Consider the following 17,306-nt stretch of genomic DNA (forward strand, 5'->3'; position numbering starts at 1 on the left):
TCTGTTGGGCTCAGGTACGTTCACCGAAATTTCTGCGCCGTCGAATCTGCCTGTCTGCGGCACGCCTAGCAACCTTGAAAGCCTGTCTGTACGGCCGGGGAGCATTCAATAACACATCGTCAGGTCCGAGGGCACGGCGTAAAGAGACGTGGGTGCAGTCCGGCCAGAAGCCTGCGCTATGTTTTTCCCCCCGTTGTACTTCACACCCGGCCACCCTTCTCCCCACCACCCCAAACCACCACCACCACCACCACCAGAGAAAGAAAACCCACCAACGAAAAGGCAAAGCAAAGCAAAACGGCTCGGCACAAACCGAAAGGAGAGAGAGAGGAAAACCCAGAGAGAACCCAGAGATAGCCACCGGTCTCGGAGCACGGGCGGCGGGCGGGCCAGGCGAGCGGTGTCCCCGCGCGGCGGGGAGGGAGGCACGGAGCCGCCTCCGGCTCTCCGGCTCGGGCCCGCTGCGGGGAGCGGGGCCGGGAGCGGGGCCGGGGCCGGGCGGCGCGGGGGGGCGCCGGGCTCCGCGGGGCTCGGCGGGGCCGGGGGGGGCCCTCAGAGCCTGAAGGAGGCCTCGGAAAAGGGGTGCTGCATCTTGAAGCTAGACAAGAAGCACTGCAGGGGCGGGGGCAGGGGGTTGAGGAGGGACGGCGGGAGGCTGGGGAAAAAGAAATCATCTCCTCTGACCTCTAGCGAAGTGCCAGGTTTTTTCTTAAGCTCTTCACATTTCCTAAACTTGCAGATCTGGTGTCCCGTTTTGCGGTTCCTGCAACTGCTGCAGACTCCACAGTTGATGAGCCGCTTGCAGGGCACGCACACCCCGCAGCGTTTCCGCTTCTTCTTGGCGGGGTTCCCCGACCCGGCCCCGGCCCCGCCGCCGCCGGTCCCCCCTCCGCCGCCGCCGCCGCCGCCTCCGCCGCCGCCTCCGCCGCCCCCCGCCCCGGCGGCGGCGCCCAGGGCGGAGGCGGGGGCGGCCGAGGCGTGGCTCTGCGGGCAGTCCGCCAGGTTGGCGATCTGGAAGGCGCTGTCTGTGACGGCGGCCGAGGCCGCGGCGGGGGAGTGCAGGGCCGTCATGACGATGACCCCCGGCGGCAGCGAGAGGCCGCCCAGCGCCGGGATGGCCGAGAAGGTGCCGACGCGCTCGGGGAGGTTCATGATGTCGGCTTCGGCCGCGCCGCACTTGAGCTTGTTCATGCACTCGCCCGCCAGCGGCCGGCAGTGCTCGGGGGCCAGGCTGGAGAGGAAGTTGTTGTTGGCCATGGGCAGCGCCGGCTGCTCGCCGGGGGCGCAGCCGGGCTTGCCCAGCCGCTGCGAGTCGCTCCGGTGGTGCATGCTGCCCCTGCCGGCGTGCAGCGACGAGGCGGCGGCGGCGGCGGCCGCGGCGGCGGCGGCGGACGAGGAGGAGGAGGAGGAGGAGGAGGAGGAGGAGGAGGAGGAGGAAGGCTTCCTCGCCGCGCCGCCGCCGCCGCCGCTGCCCCAGAGCATGGCGGTGGCGGCGGCGGCCGTGGCGGTGTCGCAGTTCCAGGGGGACATGCCGATGCGGGCGGCGGCGGCGGCGGCGGCGCTGGGGAAGATGGGGGTGGTGATGCGGGCGATCTTGGCCGCCTGCGGGAAGGCGCCGCCGTTGGTCTTGTAGAAGGTGGCGAAGGAGCGGTACCTCTCCATCTCCGAGTTGTAATCCACAAGGCTGTTGAGGGCCCCCTCGGGCAGGTGGCTGTCCTTGGGCAGCCCCGGCGCCTCGGGGTTGGGGCCGCTCTCCACGCACACGTTGGTGTTCATGGTGGCCGCGGGCAGGGGGGCCGGGGGGCTCAGTCCTCCGCAGGGCGCGTCCCCGCCGACGCCGAGCGGCCGGGCAGCCGCGCCCGCTGCATCCTCACGGGAGCCGCCGCAGCTGAAACACACAAAGTCGGTTCCCAGAGGGGGGGCGGGAGGCGCCGGGACCCCCGGCTTCATCCCCAGCCTCACCCCCCGGCTTCACCCCCAGGTTCACCCCCAGACCCAACCCGCTCCGGGCCGGGTTGCTGCGAGCGGGACAAGTCCCGCAAAAGTCCGCCGTGGGGCAGGGGGGCTGCCCACCTACCATGGGGGGGCGGGGGGGGGAGAGAAAAAAAAAGGGAAAAAAATAAAATAAAAAGGCACAAGGAGGAGGAAGGGGGAGGGAGCCGCCAGCTGCCACGGTGTCCTTCTGCGCCCGGCGGTCATTAGCTGCCTGCCGGCACAGCTGGCTCCGGGGGGGCAGGTCGCTCCCTCCCCGCCGGGGGGGGGGGGGTGCGGGGAAAGCGGCTGGGTTTGGGAAAGAAAAAAAGAAAAAAGGAAAAAAAATATATATATATAGTAATAATACTACTTAAGCCAGGCAATTTCACAGCGTGTGATCTCGGCGCCTGCAGCTGTGCACAAGCCGGAGGGTTCTCCCCCAGCTCCCCGCCGGGGGGGGGCCGGGCAGCCCCTGCCGCAGGCACTGCGGGCCCCGGGGGGGCTGCGCCGGGCGCGCAGGCGGGGATGAGCCGGCAGGGGTCGGCGCTTTCCCTGCCGGGCAAGGGCTGCCGATCCCCGGCGATTTTGGCAAAGTTTAGGAGGGGGCGAGGGGGCCGTCCCCCCCGCCTCCCCCCCCGCAAGGCCGCCGCTGGCCGGCGGGGGGGGGGTCAGCCGGGAGCAAGGCGGATTATGGCAGCCTGCGAGAAGTGAGGCGAAACATCCCCGGAACTTAAAAAGCCCTCGGTTGAGGAACACTGGCTCTTTGTTTTCCAGATGCTTTACCTGAACAGTTTAGGCATTTCTAGCATCTTTTCCGATGGACGGCGATCGATCGGAAGCGCTCGCTTCAGGGCCGCTAATGGGGCCGCGTCTCGTTCCCAGACGCCGGTACGTTCGGTTCAAAACGGTTATCAATTACGGTAATTACGATCATAATTAGATTAATGAACCGTTCGGAGCCCGACCTCCCGAGCGCACAAACTTCATCTTCCCCCGCTGCCGCGCACCGCCGGGGGGGCTCCGGGTGAGCGAAGGCCGGGGGAAGGGGCGAGAAACCTCAGCCCCGGCCGGCTGGGAGCCCCCCCGGCACACCCCGGCAGGGGAGAAGCGAGACGATCGCTCCCTCCCCCGAGGTCTGGCGGCCGTACAAAGGCTGCCCCGGCGAGCTGCGGGTCTTGCGGCGAGCTGCCGAGGGTCGGCGTGTCCGGCAAAACGCCCCCCACCCCTCTCTATCCCCCCGTTTCCAGCAAGGGGGGAAAAAAAAAAATAAAAACCTAGCCGCACGGCCTCGGTGCCAACTCCTCACTCCAACTAGTTCTGGGAAGGGAACCCGCGCATCGCATCGGGCGAGGATCGAAAGGCTGAACGCCTTTGATTGCCGAGGCCGGGGGCCGCACGCCTTCTCCTGCCCCGTTCCCCCCCTGGCCGCCCCCTCCCGGCACAAGGGGGGTGCCCCCGGCCGCGGGGACCCCGCTCCCCCCCCGGCACCGCAGCCCTCGGCGAGCTAAAGAAATGGCAATCGCTGCCCCGGCTTCTCCATTCCGCTCCCGCTTCAGCCAAATGTGACCGTACATGTGCAATATTGCATGTCTGGTCTGCCGAAGACAGGGAGATCAAAGGTCATATTTAGCATTCAGGAGGAGGGGCGGGTGCAGATTAATTAATAAATTAATATCGCGGCGCCTTTTATTGCCCCAGCCTAGCATTAATCTACTTTTGCGATCCCAGAGGACGAGAACAAAACAAAATAAATTTTAAAAAAAAGGGAGAGAAAACAAAAAAACCCTTCCCCCCCCAAAAAAAAAATAATAATAAAAGACAACCCACCCCCTAAAAAAATACGGAGAAGGGGGGAGGGAGAAAGGAAAAAAAAATCAAACCAGTCACTTACCAGGCTCTTTATTTGGGGGGGCTTGAATTTGCAGACGCTACCAGCCTGCCTGCCTTTAATTAGTTGCACATCAGTCCCTAACACAAAGAAGAAGAAGAAGGAGAAGAAGAGGAAAATCTCCAGATGTGCCTTGGCAGCTCCTCAATTACAACTTTGCTACTTGTAAACAAACTGCGAGGGGCGGCGGGGAGGGGTGCAAGGGGGGGGGGGTGGTGGTGGGGGGGAAATAAATAAATCCGCCGCTCCGCCGAACAAAATACCTGCGAGTGGCTTTTTTCCCCCTCTCTCTCTCCCTCTCTCTCTCTCTCTCCCCGTCTCGTTGCAGAGAAAGGAGGAGGAGGAGGAGGGGGAGGCGGCGGGGGGCGAGGAAGGAGCAGGCACCGAGGGAGTGTGCGTGAGTGTGTGTGTGCGTGTGTGAGCGTGTGCTGCTCGCCGCCCGTCCCCCGGCGCCGTGTGCGAGGGCGGGCGGGAGCCTCCCGCTGCCTCCCCTCGCCGGGGGTGGGCGGCGGGGGCGGGAGGCGGCGGTGGCGGCGGAGGCGACCGCCGCCGAGGTGAGCGGGCGGGGAGGACGCGGCGATGCGGGCACCCGCCGCGGTGCCGCCGCCGAGGGGCGCGCACGGGCCGCGGCCCCTGCCCGCGGCTCCGTCTGGCTCGGCTCGGCTCGGGCTGGCTCGGTCCTGCCCTGCCCGCCTCGCTCCTGCCCTGCCCGCCTCGCTCCTGCCCTTTCCTCGGCTCCCTGGGAAAGCCACGCCGCCGCCGAAGTTGCTCTGCGGCCACCGAGCGCCTTACGGACCCCGTTCCCCTTTGTATGCCCTCATCGGGCGCACCTCCCGCCCCCCTCCCCATCTTTATTTCCATGGAAGTGAAACGATCGGAATTACGGATGCTCCGCCGGCCGCTGGAAGCGGTCTCCGAAAACCCAGGCCCCCGGCGCGACGTGGGGATGCTCGCAACGCGGCGCACGCCTCGATGCCACGCTGCAAGCGCACGGCCTTCCCTTCAACAATTCCCGGCAACTAAGTGTAGAAACGTCCCCACCTGTCTTCCGCGGAGTTCTTGCGAGGGACTACGCTCGTCCAATAAATTACGCGTCGCGAGTTGTTCACCCAGCTCCTCTCGGCACCTCCATGCAGAGCCTAAGAAGCATTGCCGCAGCCGGCTGCCTCGCGAGCGCAGGCACCGAGCGGTTAATAAATGGATGTCTCTGTCAGAGGAATCATTTTAGCCCTCTGTAAATTACAGAAAGGGAAGGGAAAGTCGTACCGTTTGATTGGCTTTATGTATGTAAGTGAATGAAAGCTTTATTTACAGATGGCAGTTTTATTTCTTCCCACTCCGGTTCGAGATCGAGCTCGGCATCCTTGGCATTAGGGGGTTGCATTTGGGAAAGCGGCACGTGCCCGGGAACTTTCTCCCACGAGTAGCCACGAGACGCGAATCTCAGCCCAGGGCTTTTGCGAGGGCCACCAGTCTCGTGGTTAATTACTCCAGCAATTAAGAGAAACTCAGACCGAACACGGACAGCCACGGTCGATTGGGTAGCTCGCAGGTCCCTGGGAAGCCGCAGCGTTCTGGATTGGCATGCTTTGTCTGGAACCACCGCAGTTTATCAACCCAGTAACCTGCCTCTTATCATACCGCGTGCATTTTAAAATACCCCCAAACAGGTATTTACATAATAAAGCGTGACCTTCCAAGGAGCTAGCACGATCCCTTAGGACAGTTCTTTCAGGAAAAACTTTTGGGAAAAAATATCAAAGAGGTGAAACAATGTTTTGGTAATGTCACAAAGTGGCAAAAACCAAGGGCTTTTCTTGCTGAGGTTCATTCCCCACCACTTTTCTCCCCAGTTAGTTGTCAAATGCCATTTGCGATAGTCCAAACACTCGAGACGTTTTTCAAACACAGCATCCTCCTGAACTGCAAATTTCCTTTAATCATAGCCTTAGCCTCACTTAAGCAATCCTTTCTGAGTTAATTTATTACTCCGAAGGAGTTACATTTTTAATAACCTAAAGGAGGAAAAGGGAAAAGACTCTGATAATCTTTCCTCATGCATAAGGAAGGACGTTTCACGTATTTTTTAATTGTCATGTGAGTTAGGTTGCAATGCTATATATAATCTATCTGCGCCAGCTTGGAAAACTTGCAGACTTCTACGGAGTCTGGGAAGAAGCGTGGAATTCAGTTCAGATGGGCTTTCTCCGAAACCTTCTGGCCAGAAAAGGTTTTCTGTTTTGTTTTGTTCTCAGATACAAATCTGCTTTATCCTGCAGTCTGCCCCCAGCCCGAGAGCTTCGGAGGACTGGAAGAGTGGAAAATGTACAGGTGTTTATCGGCAAAGCAGCCAACATTCCAGCCACAACTTTCTCACGATGAGTCTTAAGAAAGCAATTCCAGATTGTCCTTCTCACCATAATCCCCGCTTTGATGGGAGGGACAGAAAGTTAAGAATTGCAGGCTCTGTTTTTCATCCAGAAACCGTGGCTATTTCATTTTCAGCAGGAATGCAGAGCGAGCAATATGTTGCAACACAGCGAACACAGGAGCTGCCCTGCCTTTGTAAATATCGAGGTTGTTCAAAAAGAAACTTGCAAAAAAAAGAAAAGAAAACTGAAATTCATTTCTCTGTTCTTGCTCACTCGGTGTCTAGCTCTCGTGCCTATCCGCAAAGTGGCCATCGTAACCCTATCCTGATCCATTGAGATTACAAGCATGAGAAAAAGGGGGGAGCTGGGGGTGAGGCAATCCCCTGGTGAAGACAGCAGCTCACGAGAGACTGCTGGCTGGGTCTTTTTTGCTAATCTTCTCTCAGCGTGCCAGTTCCCTGGGGCTCCCAAAGCCCACAGACCCCACAGCAGGGCTGGCCTCTGGCCCGGCTGCTGTTCTGGGGCTCCCTTCCACCAGGGCCAGCTGCCCTAAGAGGTCCCCGACAGCATGCACCCGGCCAACGCTGCGGGAGGGCTGGGGACCAGAAAAGTCCTTGCTCCTGCTCCCCTCGCGTTGCCTTTGGAAGATCTCCCAGCTTGCACTCAGGACCGGCTGATTTTCATTCCAGAGCACAACAGCAGCGTACCTGCACGCCCTTCGGGGACAGTGGTTTGCCTCTGTGACTTGTGGCAGTGCTGGGCACCCATGCTCCTTCCTCTGTTGATGCCCACCTCCCCACTGGTGTGTATGCACCATCCCTCCTTCTGGCCATGGCCAGGGACCCTCTCCAGTGCGCGGCTCCCTCGTGCCTGCCCCCGCTGCTTGCCAAGAATCCGCCCCATCGCAGCGCCTCGCGCCCTGCCAGCTACCGCATGGTTCTTGCAGTAGGGAAGGAAAAGGCCAGACATGAGCTTGTCTTTGTGTGCTGCAGGAAAAAAAACACCTGAGGACTGCAGTAACGCATAATCTGCTAGCAAAAATAAGGTTAAAACCATCCCTTAAAATGCCTTGCTTATCATCCGGTATTAGTGAAAGCTGCTCTCCTCATTTTTGTTTGAAAGGAAATGCGGTGATTACCCCCTATTACAGACACCTACAAATATTTACTAAAATAATGTAGCAAAGCGATTTTTTAAAGAAGTTGACAGAGCCTATGGTTTGATTCTGCTCCGAGCACAGCCACTTTATTGCTGCTTCCCAGGCAGGCGTCCAGGTTGCTGATCTCCAATTATGCCGACTCCCAGAGGGCTCGATCCTTCGCCGATGTAAGTCAATGTAGCACCGCGGCGTTCAGTGGAGCGCTGCCAGCTCACGCAGGCTGAGTTACAGCAGTACCCCGGCAAAAGAAAACCCACAACAACCCTCGTGGTCCTAGCACTGGGATCCTCGCAGACCGAGAGCCCCGAAACCTGTGTCCAAGGAGCCAGCTGCAGAAAACACCTTGGAGGGCCGGGGCTGCGTTCAGACCACCTCAGTGTTTCCAGACATTTCTGCTCCGTGAGCGATGGCCCACCCGCCGGTGCCACGGTTTCATTTCTTAATTGCTTCTGCTCGCTGATTCCGAAAAGAAGATGCCCTTTATTGGGGAGGTGGAGTGGCTTTTGCCTCGCGAATGCTGTATGAATCTAAATGCTGTGGCAGAAGCAGTGTGCCAGCAGCTAGCGAGGGGGTTTAGGACACGCAGTGCTGCCTGGCCGGCACGCAGCGAGCGTGGACTTGCTCTCCTAATCGGCTTTGGGGCTCCTCGCTGCTAAGTGCCTTGTACTCTGCCTGTCGAATGGCATCGCACGAACCTTGCTCTGGGGCAGCTGCTCAGGAAGCATATTTGTGCTCTTGGGGCTTGCATCTTCCCAGGAAACTATGAGAGAAGTTTGTTTCAACCCTGCTAGTCAAGGATGCCTGACAGTTTGGGATATCTATATTTTTTTTCTTCCAAGCCCTGATTTCAGGTACTTCTCAGTTTGTCAAGCTTCACCTCTTTGGACTAAGAGTTTCCTGTTCGAGTGCTACGCGTTCTCTAAAACTGTTCATCTGGTTTCCAGACTTGGCTCTTAGCAAACGCACTTGCCGTGCTAAAATAATAACTCTTGAAGAGCTACTGTTCTAAGGAGCTCTGATACCTTCGCACTCTGAAGCAGATGCTTGAAATTTCGTCATTGTAAACGTATCTCATCCAGCCAAATTGCACACGTCTCTCAGCCATAAGAAAAAACCTTAGTTCACATGTAAGAGAACTGGTAGAAATAACCGCAGGTAACATCTCTGAGGTGTTTTTTTTTTTAACTAAACTTTGATAAAATTCGCTCTGTAAATGCATTTCCTGCATACTGGCAATAGCGAAAGGTAAGCAGCTGTGACGGAGCGTTCAAATGTGGTGATCTCTTCTAGAAAGTTATCGAAACAAGGATGATCCCACTTCCAGCATGTGGAGACAGACCCACCGATGTTGGAGAAGGACACAGGCACCGTAGAGAGAACCCACAGAAATTTTGGAACTGGGATGTGTGGAGATGGGGCAATGTTCTGCAGGAAGAAAATACTGGTGCTGAAAGTGGACCACATAAGGAAATGATCCCGTGGGCAGACTAGTACGTGATCAGGCAATGAGGGGACGGATCAGAGGTGTGTACCGAGCTGGTAAAGTAAGGATTGCGTGGATAACTCAGGCATGCCCTAGCTTTGAGCACTTTAGTTTGTGACCTTTGCAAAGAGTCTGGAGGCTTTCATCCCCTTTTCTAGGCTGCTTTCTGAATTTTTGTACTTGTCTGGGTAGTGACAGATTTTACTTTATCAATATCCTTAGGTTTTGATGGGGGAATACCATATTTAAAGAATCAGAGAGAGCACAGATTTCATCAGAAAGCAGTATTTTGCCAATTTAACACCAGCCTCGTATGAATGACAGTCATCTCAAGCAAGACTTTCAGTGCATGTTGTGTGCACATCACTGTGCCCCAGTACCTCTGGTAGCTTAGACCAAAAGAAAAACAAGTTCATACGTCCACTGACTGAGCCCTGACTTTGGCCCTGGGATTTCCAGGGCAGTTGCACCAAGCTATTCCAGATGCTGTACGAGCATCTGAAACCAGAACAGTAAGCAAGCCCAACTTTTTTAATGCCCCATAAAACAACAAAAGGAAAAATAGTGTCTGCCTAAGGAGAATACTATAGGAAGTGGGATTTTGAATGAGATCCTACTCCAGAGAAATTCTTTCTCTGTAGTTGTGACATTGCATAACTTTGGCCACTTTCTCACTGAAATAACCACAGATTCTGTTATCATCTCAATTCTCAGGCTGCGACAAAAGGCATGTGTATATTTACTATCTAGCTCTGTAAATGCCTTGCTCCCTTCATCTGTTGTCACATTTTCGCTGTTAAAGATGCAGACTCATCTGGAATAAGCTTATGTTTTTCAAATACTTGATTTCACACACTATTATTTATGGGTAAGGCTTCATTGGGAAGAATGACAATCAATCATCACTCAAAGATGGTGTCAGTGCCAGAAGCAGTCATATCCTTCTAAAGGCCACCATTCTGACTTGCAATAAGCACCAGCACGCAGCGGATGGTCATTTCCCTTACCGTCCCCTGAGGTCATGTTAATCAGCCTCCAGCTTTTCTGTCAGAAGGCATAAAAATGGGACTCTGCATGCTGCACGGTGTAGGGCTGACGGATAATCACCTACTGATGTCCCCAGAACTCGTTTCTCTCTGACCTCAGAGGTATTCCAGGGGCCCATGGATGAATAACGGTGTGGAGGCCAGTTGGCTGCTCTACACATCAGGTGGTTTAAGAGATGCTGCAGGTAGCTGGATGCCGACAGCACGGTGTCTGTCTTCTAGATGACTGCAATTAATCATCTCCTTTCCAAGGCGGGACATTCAGCAGTAGGTATCATCTCACAGAAATGTTAACTGCTGTGTTTCAGATAATGCTGGCTTCCACGAGCTTATGATTGTCACCCCAGTTCCCTGAATGCCTTTCAGCATTCACCTACTCACCAGTGTGGCCCCAGAGGCTGAAGAAAGTGGATGCCAGGGAAGGGAGATGAAACCCCAGATGCCAGCAGGTGGTCAGAGGAACACATCCTTAGAACGGCGACAAAATGCGAGCTCCTGGACCTGGGAGGGAGGACAAGAAAGGCGTGCATTGAAAAGCGAACAGGAAAAGCTAGTAAGAGCAGTGGAAGAGGGACGGATAAGCTGTGTGGTGAGGATTTAACAAGAAAATTAGGGCAGAACAATACACAGAAAGCGCCAGGAGGGACGTACACAAACTTCCTGGTTTCAGCAGGACAGCTCTCCTTTCTCACACGTGTGCAGTCCCGTCCAAGTGTGCTGCCGCAGAAAAAGTTTTAAGCTGCTCTCCCCTGCCAGCAAGAGCCATTCTTAGGGCAGCCGGTGCTGCACCGCCCAGGCGAGCTGCCGGAGAAAGCCCTCTCACCTCTCCCCCACGGCTGGCGTGCCAGCGGATTCCCCGCACGCCGTCCCGAGCCTGCTCTGAATGGCGATTACCTTTCAGCTCTTGCTTTCTGGGTGTAATTTATCCCCCGTGAGCAGGCGCACACCTGCTTTACGCTGCGGCTGCCGAACGCACGAAACAAGGCCCCGAGTAGAGAGATCTTGTCAGAACATGCTAGAGGCAGACCAGGAGATATTATCAAGCAGTTGGACACAGACCAATATACCCTTGGTCTCGCAGTCCTTGCCTGTTATCCCTGCTATGCTGGATCTGCTTGGTTCAAAGCCACAAAGTGTTATTCTGAGCAGGATGACAGAAATGCCCATTGTTAATTCATTTATTGCTCGGTGCTTAATGGCCCATGACTTTTTTTAGCTGGTAATTGAGATTAACAGGATTCTTTCTTTCATACCTGGATTGTATGGAAAAAGCTGCATAAATACTTTCGGGCAGAGATCACACCGCATGCAGAGCCTTCCTTAACACCCCTCAAGCCCATTTAATATGCAAGTTTGCTGTTACACAGAGTAATAAACTGGCCAGCAAACAACCGCCCTTATAGATAAAGCGGACATTAAACGAGAATGCTGTCAACGTATTTAGAAGAAATTAGTTTATCATGCATAGCAAAGATGGGTTTCTTGAGACTTCTAATGAAAGCTGATATAGCCATTATCTGATTACTGTAACACACACTCAATCATTAATACAAAAGTCCTCTTTAATGATCTTTGTTTTATGGCCACAGCTATCCTAGGAGGAAGCTGGGAGGTGGGAAGGGGAAAGCACTGCTTCTTGCTGGTGTTTATGCCAACTGTAATGGGGTTGTGACACTGAAGAATGCCAATTAGACACCGATGTTTATTTCTTGGCCCTGACCGCAAGATGTGGGTCAAACTTACACGAGGTCAGCAGCGTTTGATGTCCTGAGGGCAAAACGGGACAAAATGATGCTACTTGAGATTAATCCAGGGGCCGTGCCAGTTTTCTGCAGTCCCGGGGATTGCTGGATGGCGTATTAAGGTGGTTTGAATCCACAGTCCCCACTTCAGCTATGCTGAACCAAGTCCTGTTAGGAGTAAAGAGCTGCACCCTGGCATCTGCATGTAAATGATGATCCTCTTCTTCAGCAGCAAAGGCATGGAGAAAGTAAAGATGCATAAGGGATCTGGTAATTATTTCTCAAGTTTGTTATAGCAAACTGCACTCTGTTGTTATTTTGCTGCTGGCTTCTGCTAATAATTTGCTCTCCCTTTTTAAAGAATAGACCCAAAAAGAAATTTGTTGGCATCTGGCTCAATCAAAATGAAAAAAGTCATAATAAGGAAACTGTCTTTCAGAAAGAGTGAGGACTGTGTTCTCTGAATGTAGATTTTTTTAATGACTTTGGATTTTGCAGATTGTAGTCATTATACAGCTATTTATGAGGAAGTATTATTGTTGTCTTTGTCAACAAAAAAACCTCGAGAACACTGTCTGTCACCTAGAATTAGTATTGCCACAAAATAAATCTTCTCTCAGTATTTCCGTAGATGTTTTCACAGGATCATTACCGAACCTGAACCCCCCTATTAGTGCAAATTAAAAATTATTTAATAGTGCTGCCTGTGAAAGGGTGTTGTTTTTACAGCTGTCAAAGACCTCAGACACTGATCATTTTGTGTAACAATACATTATTTTCTTTTAGTACTTCTAGACAAATTGCAGGTGTTATCTTATGATTCTTTAAATGTCTGTGTTATTGTAAAAGCACTAGTATGAGTGAATAAATAGTCGCCTAATAGGTATTGATTTTGCATCTCTAAAGCAAGGTACTGAGAACACCAATAATATGTTTACCTCAAAAATATAAATGTCTTCATGTACCATTCAATTCACGCTGCAATATTTGGAGCTTTGTATCTCTTCGGAGAGAGTTCCTACTGTGTATCATTTACGTCTCATGTAAACTTGTAGGTTAAATGGTACATTAGTCTTGTTCTGAATCAGAAATTAAATGTATCCTTTGGGAAGACTTCTAAATATTTTGGCTTTAATGATGGGAGCTTTTTAGCCTCTCTCTTTGTGAAAGTCAGAGTTAGCTTCTTGTTCCTTCCCCCGTTGCTCCTTCTCCTGTGCGGAGAATCTCAGCTGCTAAACCCCACCACTGTCAAATGTGCAGCAGACTGTAGACAGAAGAGTAAGTTCAGTGAAACAGGAACAATCAAATTTTCCGTTCATGCCATGCTGTGACCATAAAACAATGGAGTCATGGTAGACCAACAGAGAACGTAAAAGAAATGGATCTTTAAGGAATGTATGTTTTCATGTACTGAAATGGCCACACATTTTCCCACCACATGAAATTCCTAGCTGTGTGTAATTCTATCTACATTCCTGTGTCTCACATCCTGCAGCAGCTACGACAAATGTCCTTTTTTTTTATATTTAGGGATTTTAGGTTTATTCATCTTTCATTCCTATTGTTATCGAGTCTCTGTTTCAAATATCTGCCTGCATCCTGCTCTCTCCAGCATGATGTGAGTCCACAGATAATACACGCACCCCATGCTTGTAGACACCCATGCTAAGCCTCCAGAATTTAGTTCACTGTTCACTTTGGCTGACGTTCTTCCTTGGCCACAGCAATCATTTCAGCACCGTCAGCTCACCTGCCCTTCATCTGCATTTGATCCAACTCGACAAACCCACTCATTTTTTCTAACAAAACACTGTAAGTTTTCAAATGGTTTTTGCTTGCTAGGGTAGACTTCAAAACGAATACGTGCATGTGCAGACATACAAGGTCCGTGGGTTTGTGCAGTGGCCCTGGGAGAGACCAAACTTTAGCTGTCAATAACATAATCCACATTAGAGTACAGGTCACAAGAAGGTCGGAAGGGCACCTGAAAGATTCTCATCTATCTCCCTCGACTCAGATTTATAGGTTAAAAGGTGAAGTTAGGCAAGATGGGTCCAACGCATACCGTCCAAATGATCCAATCCCAACAAGCAGGCCGATGTGTCAGATGCTGTAAGAGGGCGCGTGCGGGGAGATGACAGGTTCCAGAAGGACAGCCCAAGGCTGTTCTAGAGAAGACTAGTAGGCTTAAGAAACCATGCACTTAGCAAGGATGAGAAGCAATGAAAAGGGGGAAGATGGGAGAAGATATGGGTAACAGCAATACAGCAAACATGCATAAAAGGGTAGTTATGAAATCCAAGTCGTTTTAGTTATTATTAGGTCTTGCTTACGTATGATCTCTGTAACTATAAAATCATCTATCCTTTACTACCAATCAAGCTAGGTACCTTTGGCCAGATGTTTTCCTTAGGCATTGCAGTAAGAAGTAGCTTTTGAAGGACTTAAAAGGCAGAAGCAGTTGGGATGGATGAAAGCCTTATGGAAGAAGAGAAAACAAGTATTGCCACGGGTGGGAAAGGTGGACAAGATCTGACTCGCTGGTCTTCCTTCTATTTAATGTATACATAAGAGAGCTTTGCCTGACACTGTGGAAGTGTCTGCTCCAGTGCCAAGATCTGCTGTACTACCCGTCCTCAGTACGCAACTCTTACTTTCTTCCTCCATCAAACACCTGTTAACATTTCCCCCAAAGTAGATCTTACCACTGAGATCAATAAATATGTTAACAGTAACATACTGGTGTAACTACTGCAGTTACTCTAGCCCAACCTGTACACCAGCTCTCCAGTAAGTTTCACAATCCATTCATGCACAATCATAATGCGTTCTCCATTGAGCCTGTTGTGTTCTCCATTTACATTTTAAAGGGAGAAAGCGAGCAAAAGAGACAACAGGCAAAAATATGCTCAGGGAAAGCAGCCAGATCCCAGAAAAATATCCAGGAAAAAAAAATCATATTTTAACCTCTGGGTCAACCAAATTTTCTCTGTTTACTATTTATTTTCTCTGCAGTTTTTAGCTTTCCACAATCCATTAACATACCATACAACGAATCAAGAGTTTTCAGGACTGCAATTCCAACATCTGCTTCTCCTTGCTATGGTTCCATGTTTTGAATTCAAAAATAATGTTACACTTCAGATTTCACATTTATTGTTATATTTCTGAAATCTCACTTCCTTTTAAGTAACTTAAATTCCTCCTCGTTTTATGTGATTCCAATGGATTACCCATTATGCCAATAACGTAATTACAAAAATCAAACAGAATTACTCCAGGGTGAGAAGTTGTCTTAGAGCTTTCGTTCACCCCGTTTTGGGTTGCTGGAGAAGTCAATGTAATTAAGAAATGCCTATAGTCTTAATAAACATCCCAAGGTCATCCTCCCCTTGTGCCTGCATCCCTTTCCTTGCCACTCCAAGTCCTGTCCCTGCCAATAACTGCCACAGGGAAAATGGCACCCTTGCAGCTATCCTCTGCCTCTCTCCCAGCTGGATACAGGATACTGACGGTGGCTTTAATTTATTCTTTCCCTTTTATCCGGTGTAGGGGAGCAAAATAGCTGAAACTCTCACCTTCTCTCTCTTTGTTAAGGATAATGTATTCAGATCTCTCTGAACAGAAGTGCCCAGTACCGTATGTGCATTGTCCTAAGGAAAGAACGTCACCTCTTGCCATGCTGGGAAGTTAAAACATATTTAAGTCGCAGGCAGCCCAGCTTCTAACACCTCATACAGTCCCTTTTGGAAAAGGAATTGCCGCAAGAGGTAGTATCAAAGACTGCCCAACATGGGATTTCAGGAGATCAGTTCTGTACACTGGGCGTATCTTTCAGAAGGGTTTTTTAAACCGTAAGGAAGATCCTTAGAATAAAGGGGGATCTTCATATACACATATGTCTTTAACACCACTTAATTCCTCCAGTGCGTTTTACCCAAAAGGATTTATCTTGCAGGATCTGAAATAGACCTAGCGAGCAGGGACGTCTGCTGGCTCAATAATAGTGATAAAAGTCAGATCCCGTAATGCCTCCATTTCATTAGGAAGCTATCTGTCTCCTGGTTGCGGCTGGTTATGACCCAGGAAAAAGGGGATGTGTGGCTTGAGATGGCACAGAAAATATAAGCTATATATTAATGATCACACGCTGTTTCTATCTTAAAAGGACAGTTCTCTTGGTTCTAGTTGGACATTGTTTGACTGGGAGGTGGGAGGAAAGGGAATACATGTTTCAGTTCCTATAATTTGTAAAAAGCATCAACAATTTTAACCTGCATTTTCCCTTCAGTTGTACTCTCATCTCAGTTAAAGCTTCTTGTTTGATGTTTTCCTCCAGTGACTAGGACCATCCTTTAAAACACTTGAGATGAAGTCAGGTAGATCAAATAGAATATGGTATCATCTGTGTACGCTCTAACAGCATTAGCAGGCATCAGCGAAGGGAATGGATTACTTCCCCACTCAGCCTAAACTCGTTTTTGTCCTTAAGTGCCATACATGTATGGAAGACTAAGGACAAAGAGGATCGAGTAACATTAATTGCACGGTTTGGGGCACCATTAAGACCAGCTGCTACAGATAATCAGACAAATAAAGCTTTTGGTTTAGATGCCTGTGTGTTGACAGGAAAGTGGTCAGCTGGTCTACCTCAGCCTCCTCGGTCCCATTTTGCTGAGGAGGGTTACGACTGCAGCGCTTTACCTGAAGCTCTCGGTGACAACCGTATTTTGCTAAGTCATTAAAGCTCTTCCTGCAAAGCCCTGCTACTTTTCCCATATATTAGAAACCACATTAGTGTTCAGTCAGGTTGCACAAGAAGAAAACAATACATCTAGCTAATACCACATATTCACTTTGCATTACAGCTTGCTTCCCATCCATTATGAACTTTTCTCCCTCTGCAATAAATTGACCATCTTTTTTTCCCCCCTCCTTTTCAGATTTCCTGATTCCAAACCTCTCACTAAGCTTGATTTGCTGCTTCTGCTGGGCCACCTAAACTATACCATGTGTATTATACCTCCGGGTAGATCATTAATTCCTACCTCTTTGATTTAGCTGCAGTCTCACTCAGACTCCTGCATCATTTTATCTCCCTCCATTTTTTTCTGCCAGTTTGAAACTTAGCTTTGGTTCTGCCTCCTTAAACATCAGAAGAAAATACATTTCTTTTACTTTGACCTCATTTTCTCAACTGACAACACTTGGCTTTTTTACTGATGTCTCCCCAAATCGTGTTTTTGCCATTTAGCACTAAGGATAGCATTTCTGTGTTTCAGCAAGGGCAGCTATTTGCGTTCCTATCGTGTTCAGATTCATCCTATGCATCTGCCTGTGCAATTCTGAGTTCAGCTCCAAAACAATCTGGGAATTTGTATTAGAGCTAGAAAGCTTTTCTACTATCTTGATGGCTTAGCTGTATTTGCAGTCCCAGTATTAATACGGGCCAGTCAATTCTGCATTCCCAGCACATTTCTGTGCTCTCTCCTGTGCTCTGGATCACTGTTGGCCATTAGTTTCTAATCAAAGATGTTCATAGGTAATGATACGTCCATCAAAGAGCTGCCAACATTCCTGTTACTAAGCAAAAATGCAGATCTCCAACTTTCGGGCTAAACCTACAGTTCAACTGTTTTCAT

At 50.9% G+C, this 17,306-nt stretch overlaps 1 protein-coding gene across 21 annotated transcripts in view; it reads right to left on the minus strand.

The window, feature by feature from the left end:
* The window catches only part of CXXC4 (CXXC finger protein 4), a 155,165-nt gene that overhangs the window by 32,036 nt on the left and 105,823 nt on the right, over positions 1-17,306 (minus strand). For 8 of the 21 annotated variants that reach the window (XR_010831551.1, XR_010831554.1, XR_010831552.1 and 5 more), the window contains 2 exons: positions 10,304-10,423; positions 314-1,888 (listed from right to left, as the gene is read on the minus strand). Coding sequence is in view for 4 of the 21 variants with exons in the window: in XM_066996860.1 (XP_066852961.1) it covers positions 685-1,888; positions 10,304-10,423 (1,324 nt within the window). In the remaining 17 variants the exon portion in view is untranslated. Of the gene's footprint in view, positions 1-313; positions 1,889-2,344; positions 2,478-2,757; positions 3,098-3,865; positions 3,943-4,125; positions 4,656-4,903; positions 6,269-10,303; positions 10,424-17,306 lie in introns of those variants that run through there. The other 13 variants (XR_010831549.1, XR_010831548.1, XR_010831547.1 and 10 more) reach the window with 7 other exon arrangements.

The sequence above is a fragment of the Anser cygnoides genome, chromosome 4 (assembly GCF_040182565.1).
Source record: "Anser cygnoides isolate HZ-2024a breed goose chromosome 4, Taihu_goose_T2T_genome, whole genome shotgun sequence".
NCBI classification, from domain to species: Eukaryota; Metazoa; Chordata; class Aves; order Anseriformes; family Anatidae; genus Anser; species Anser cygnoides.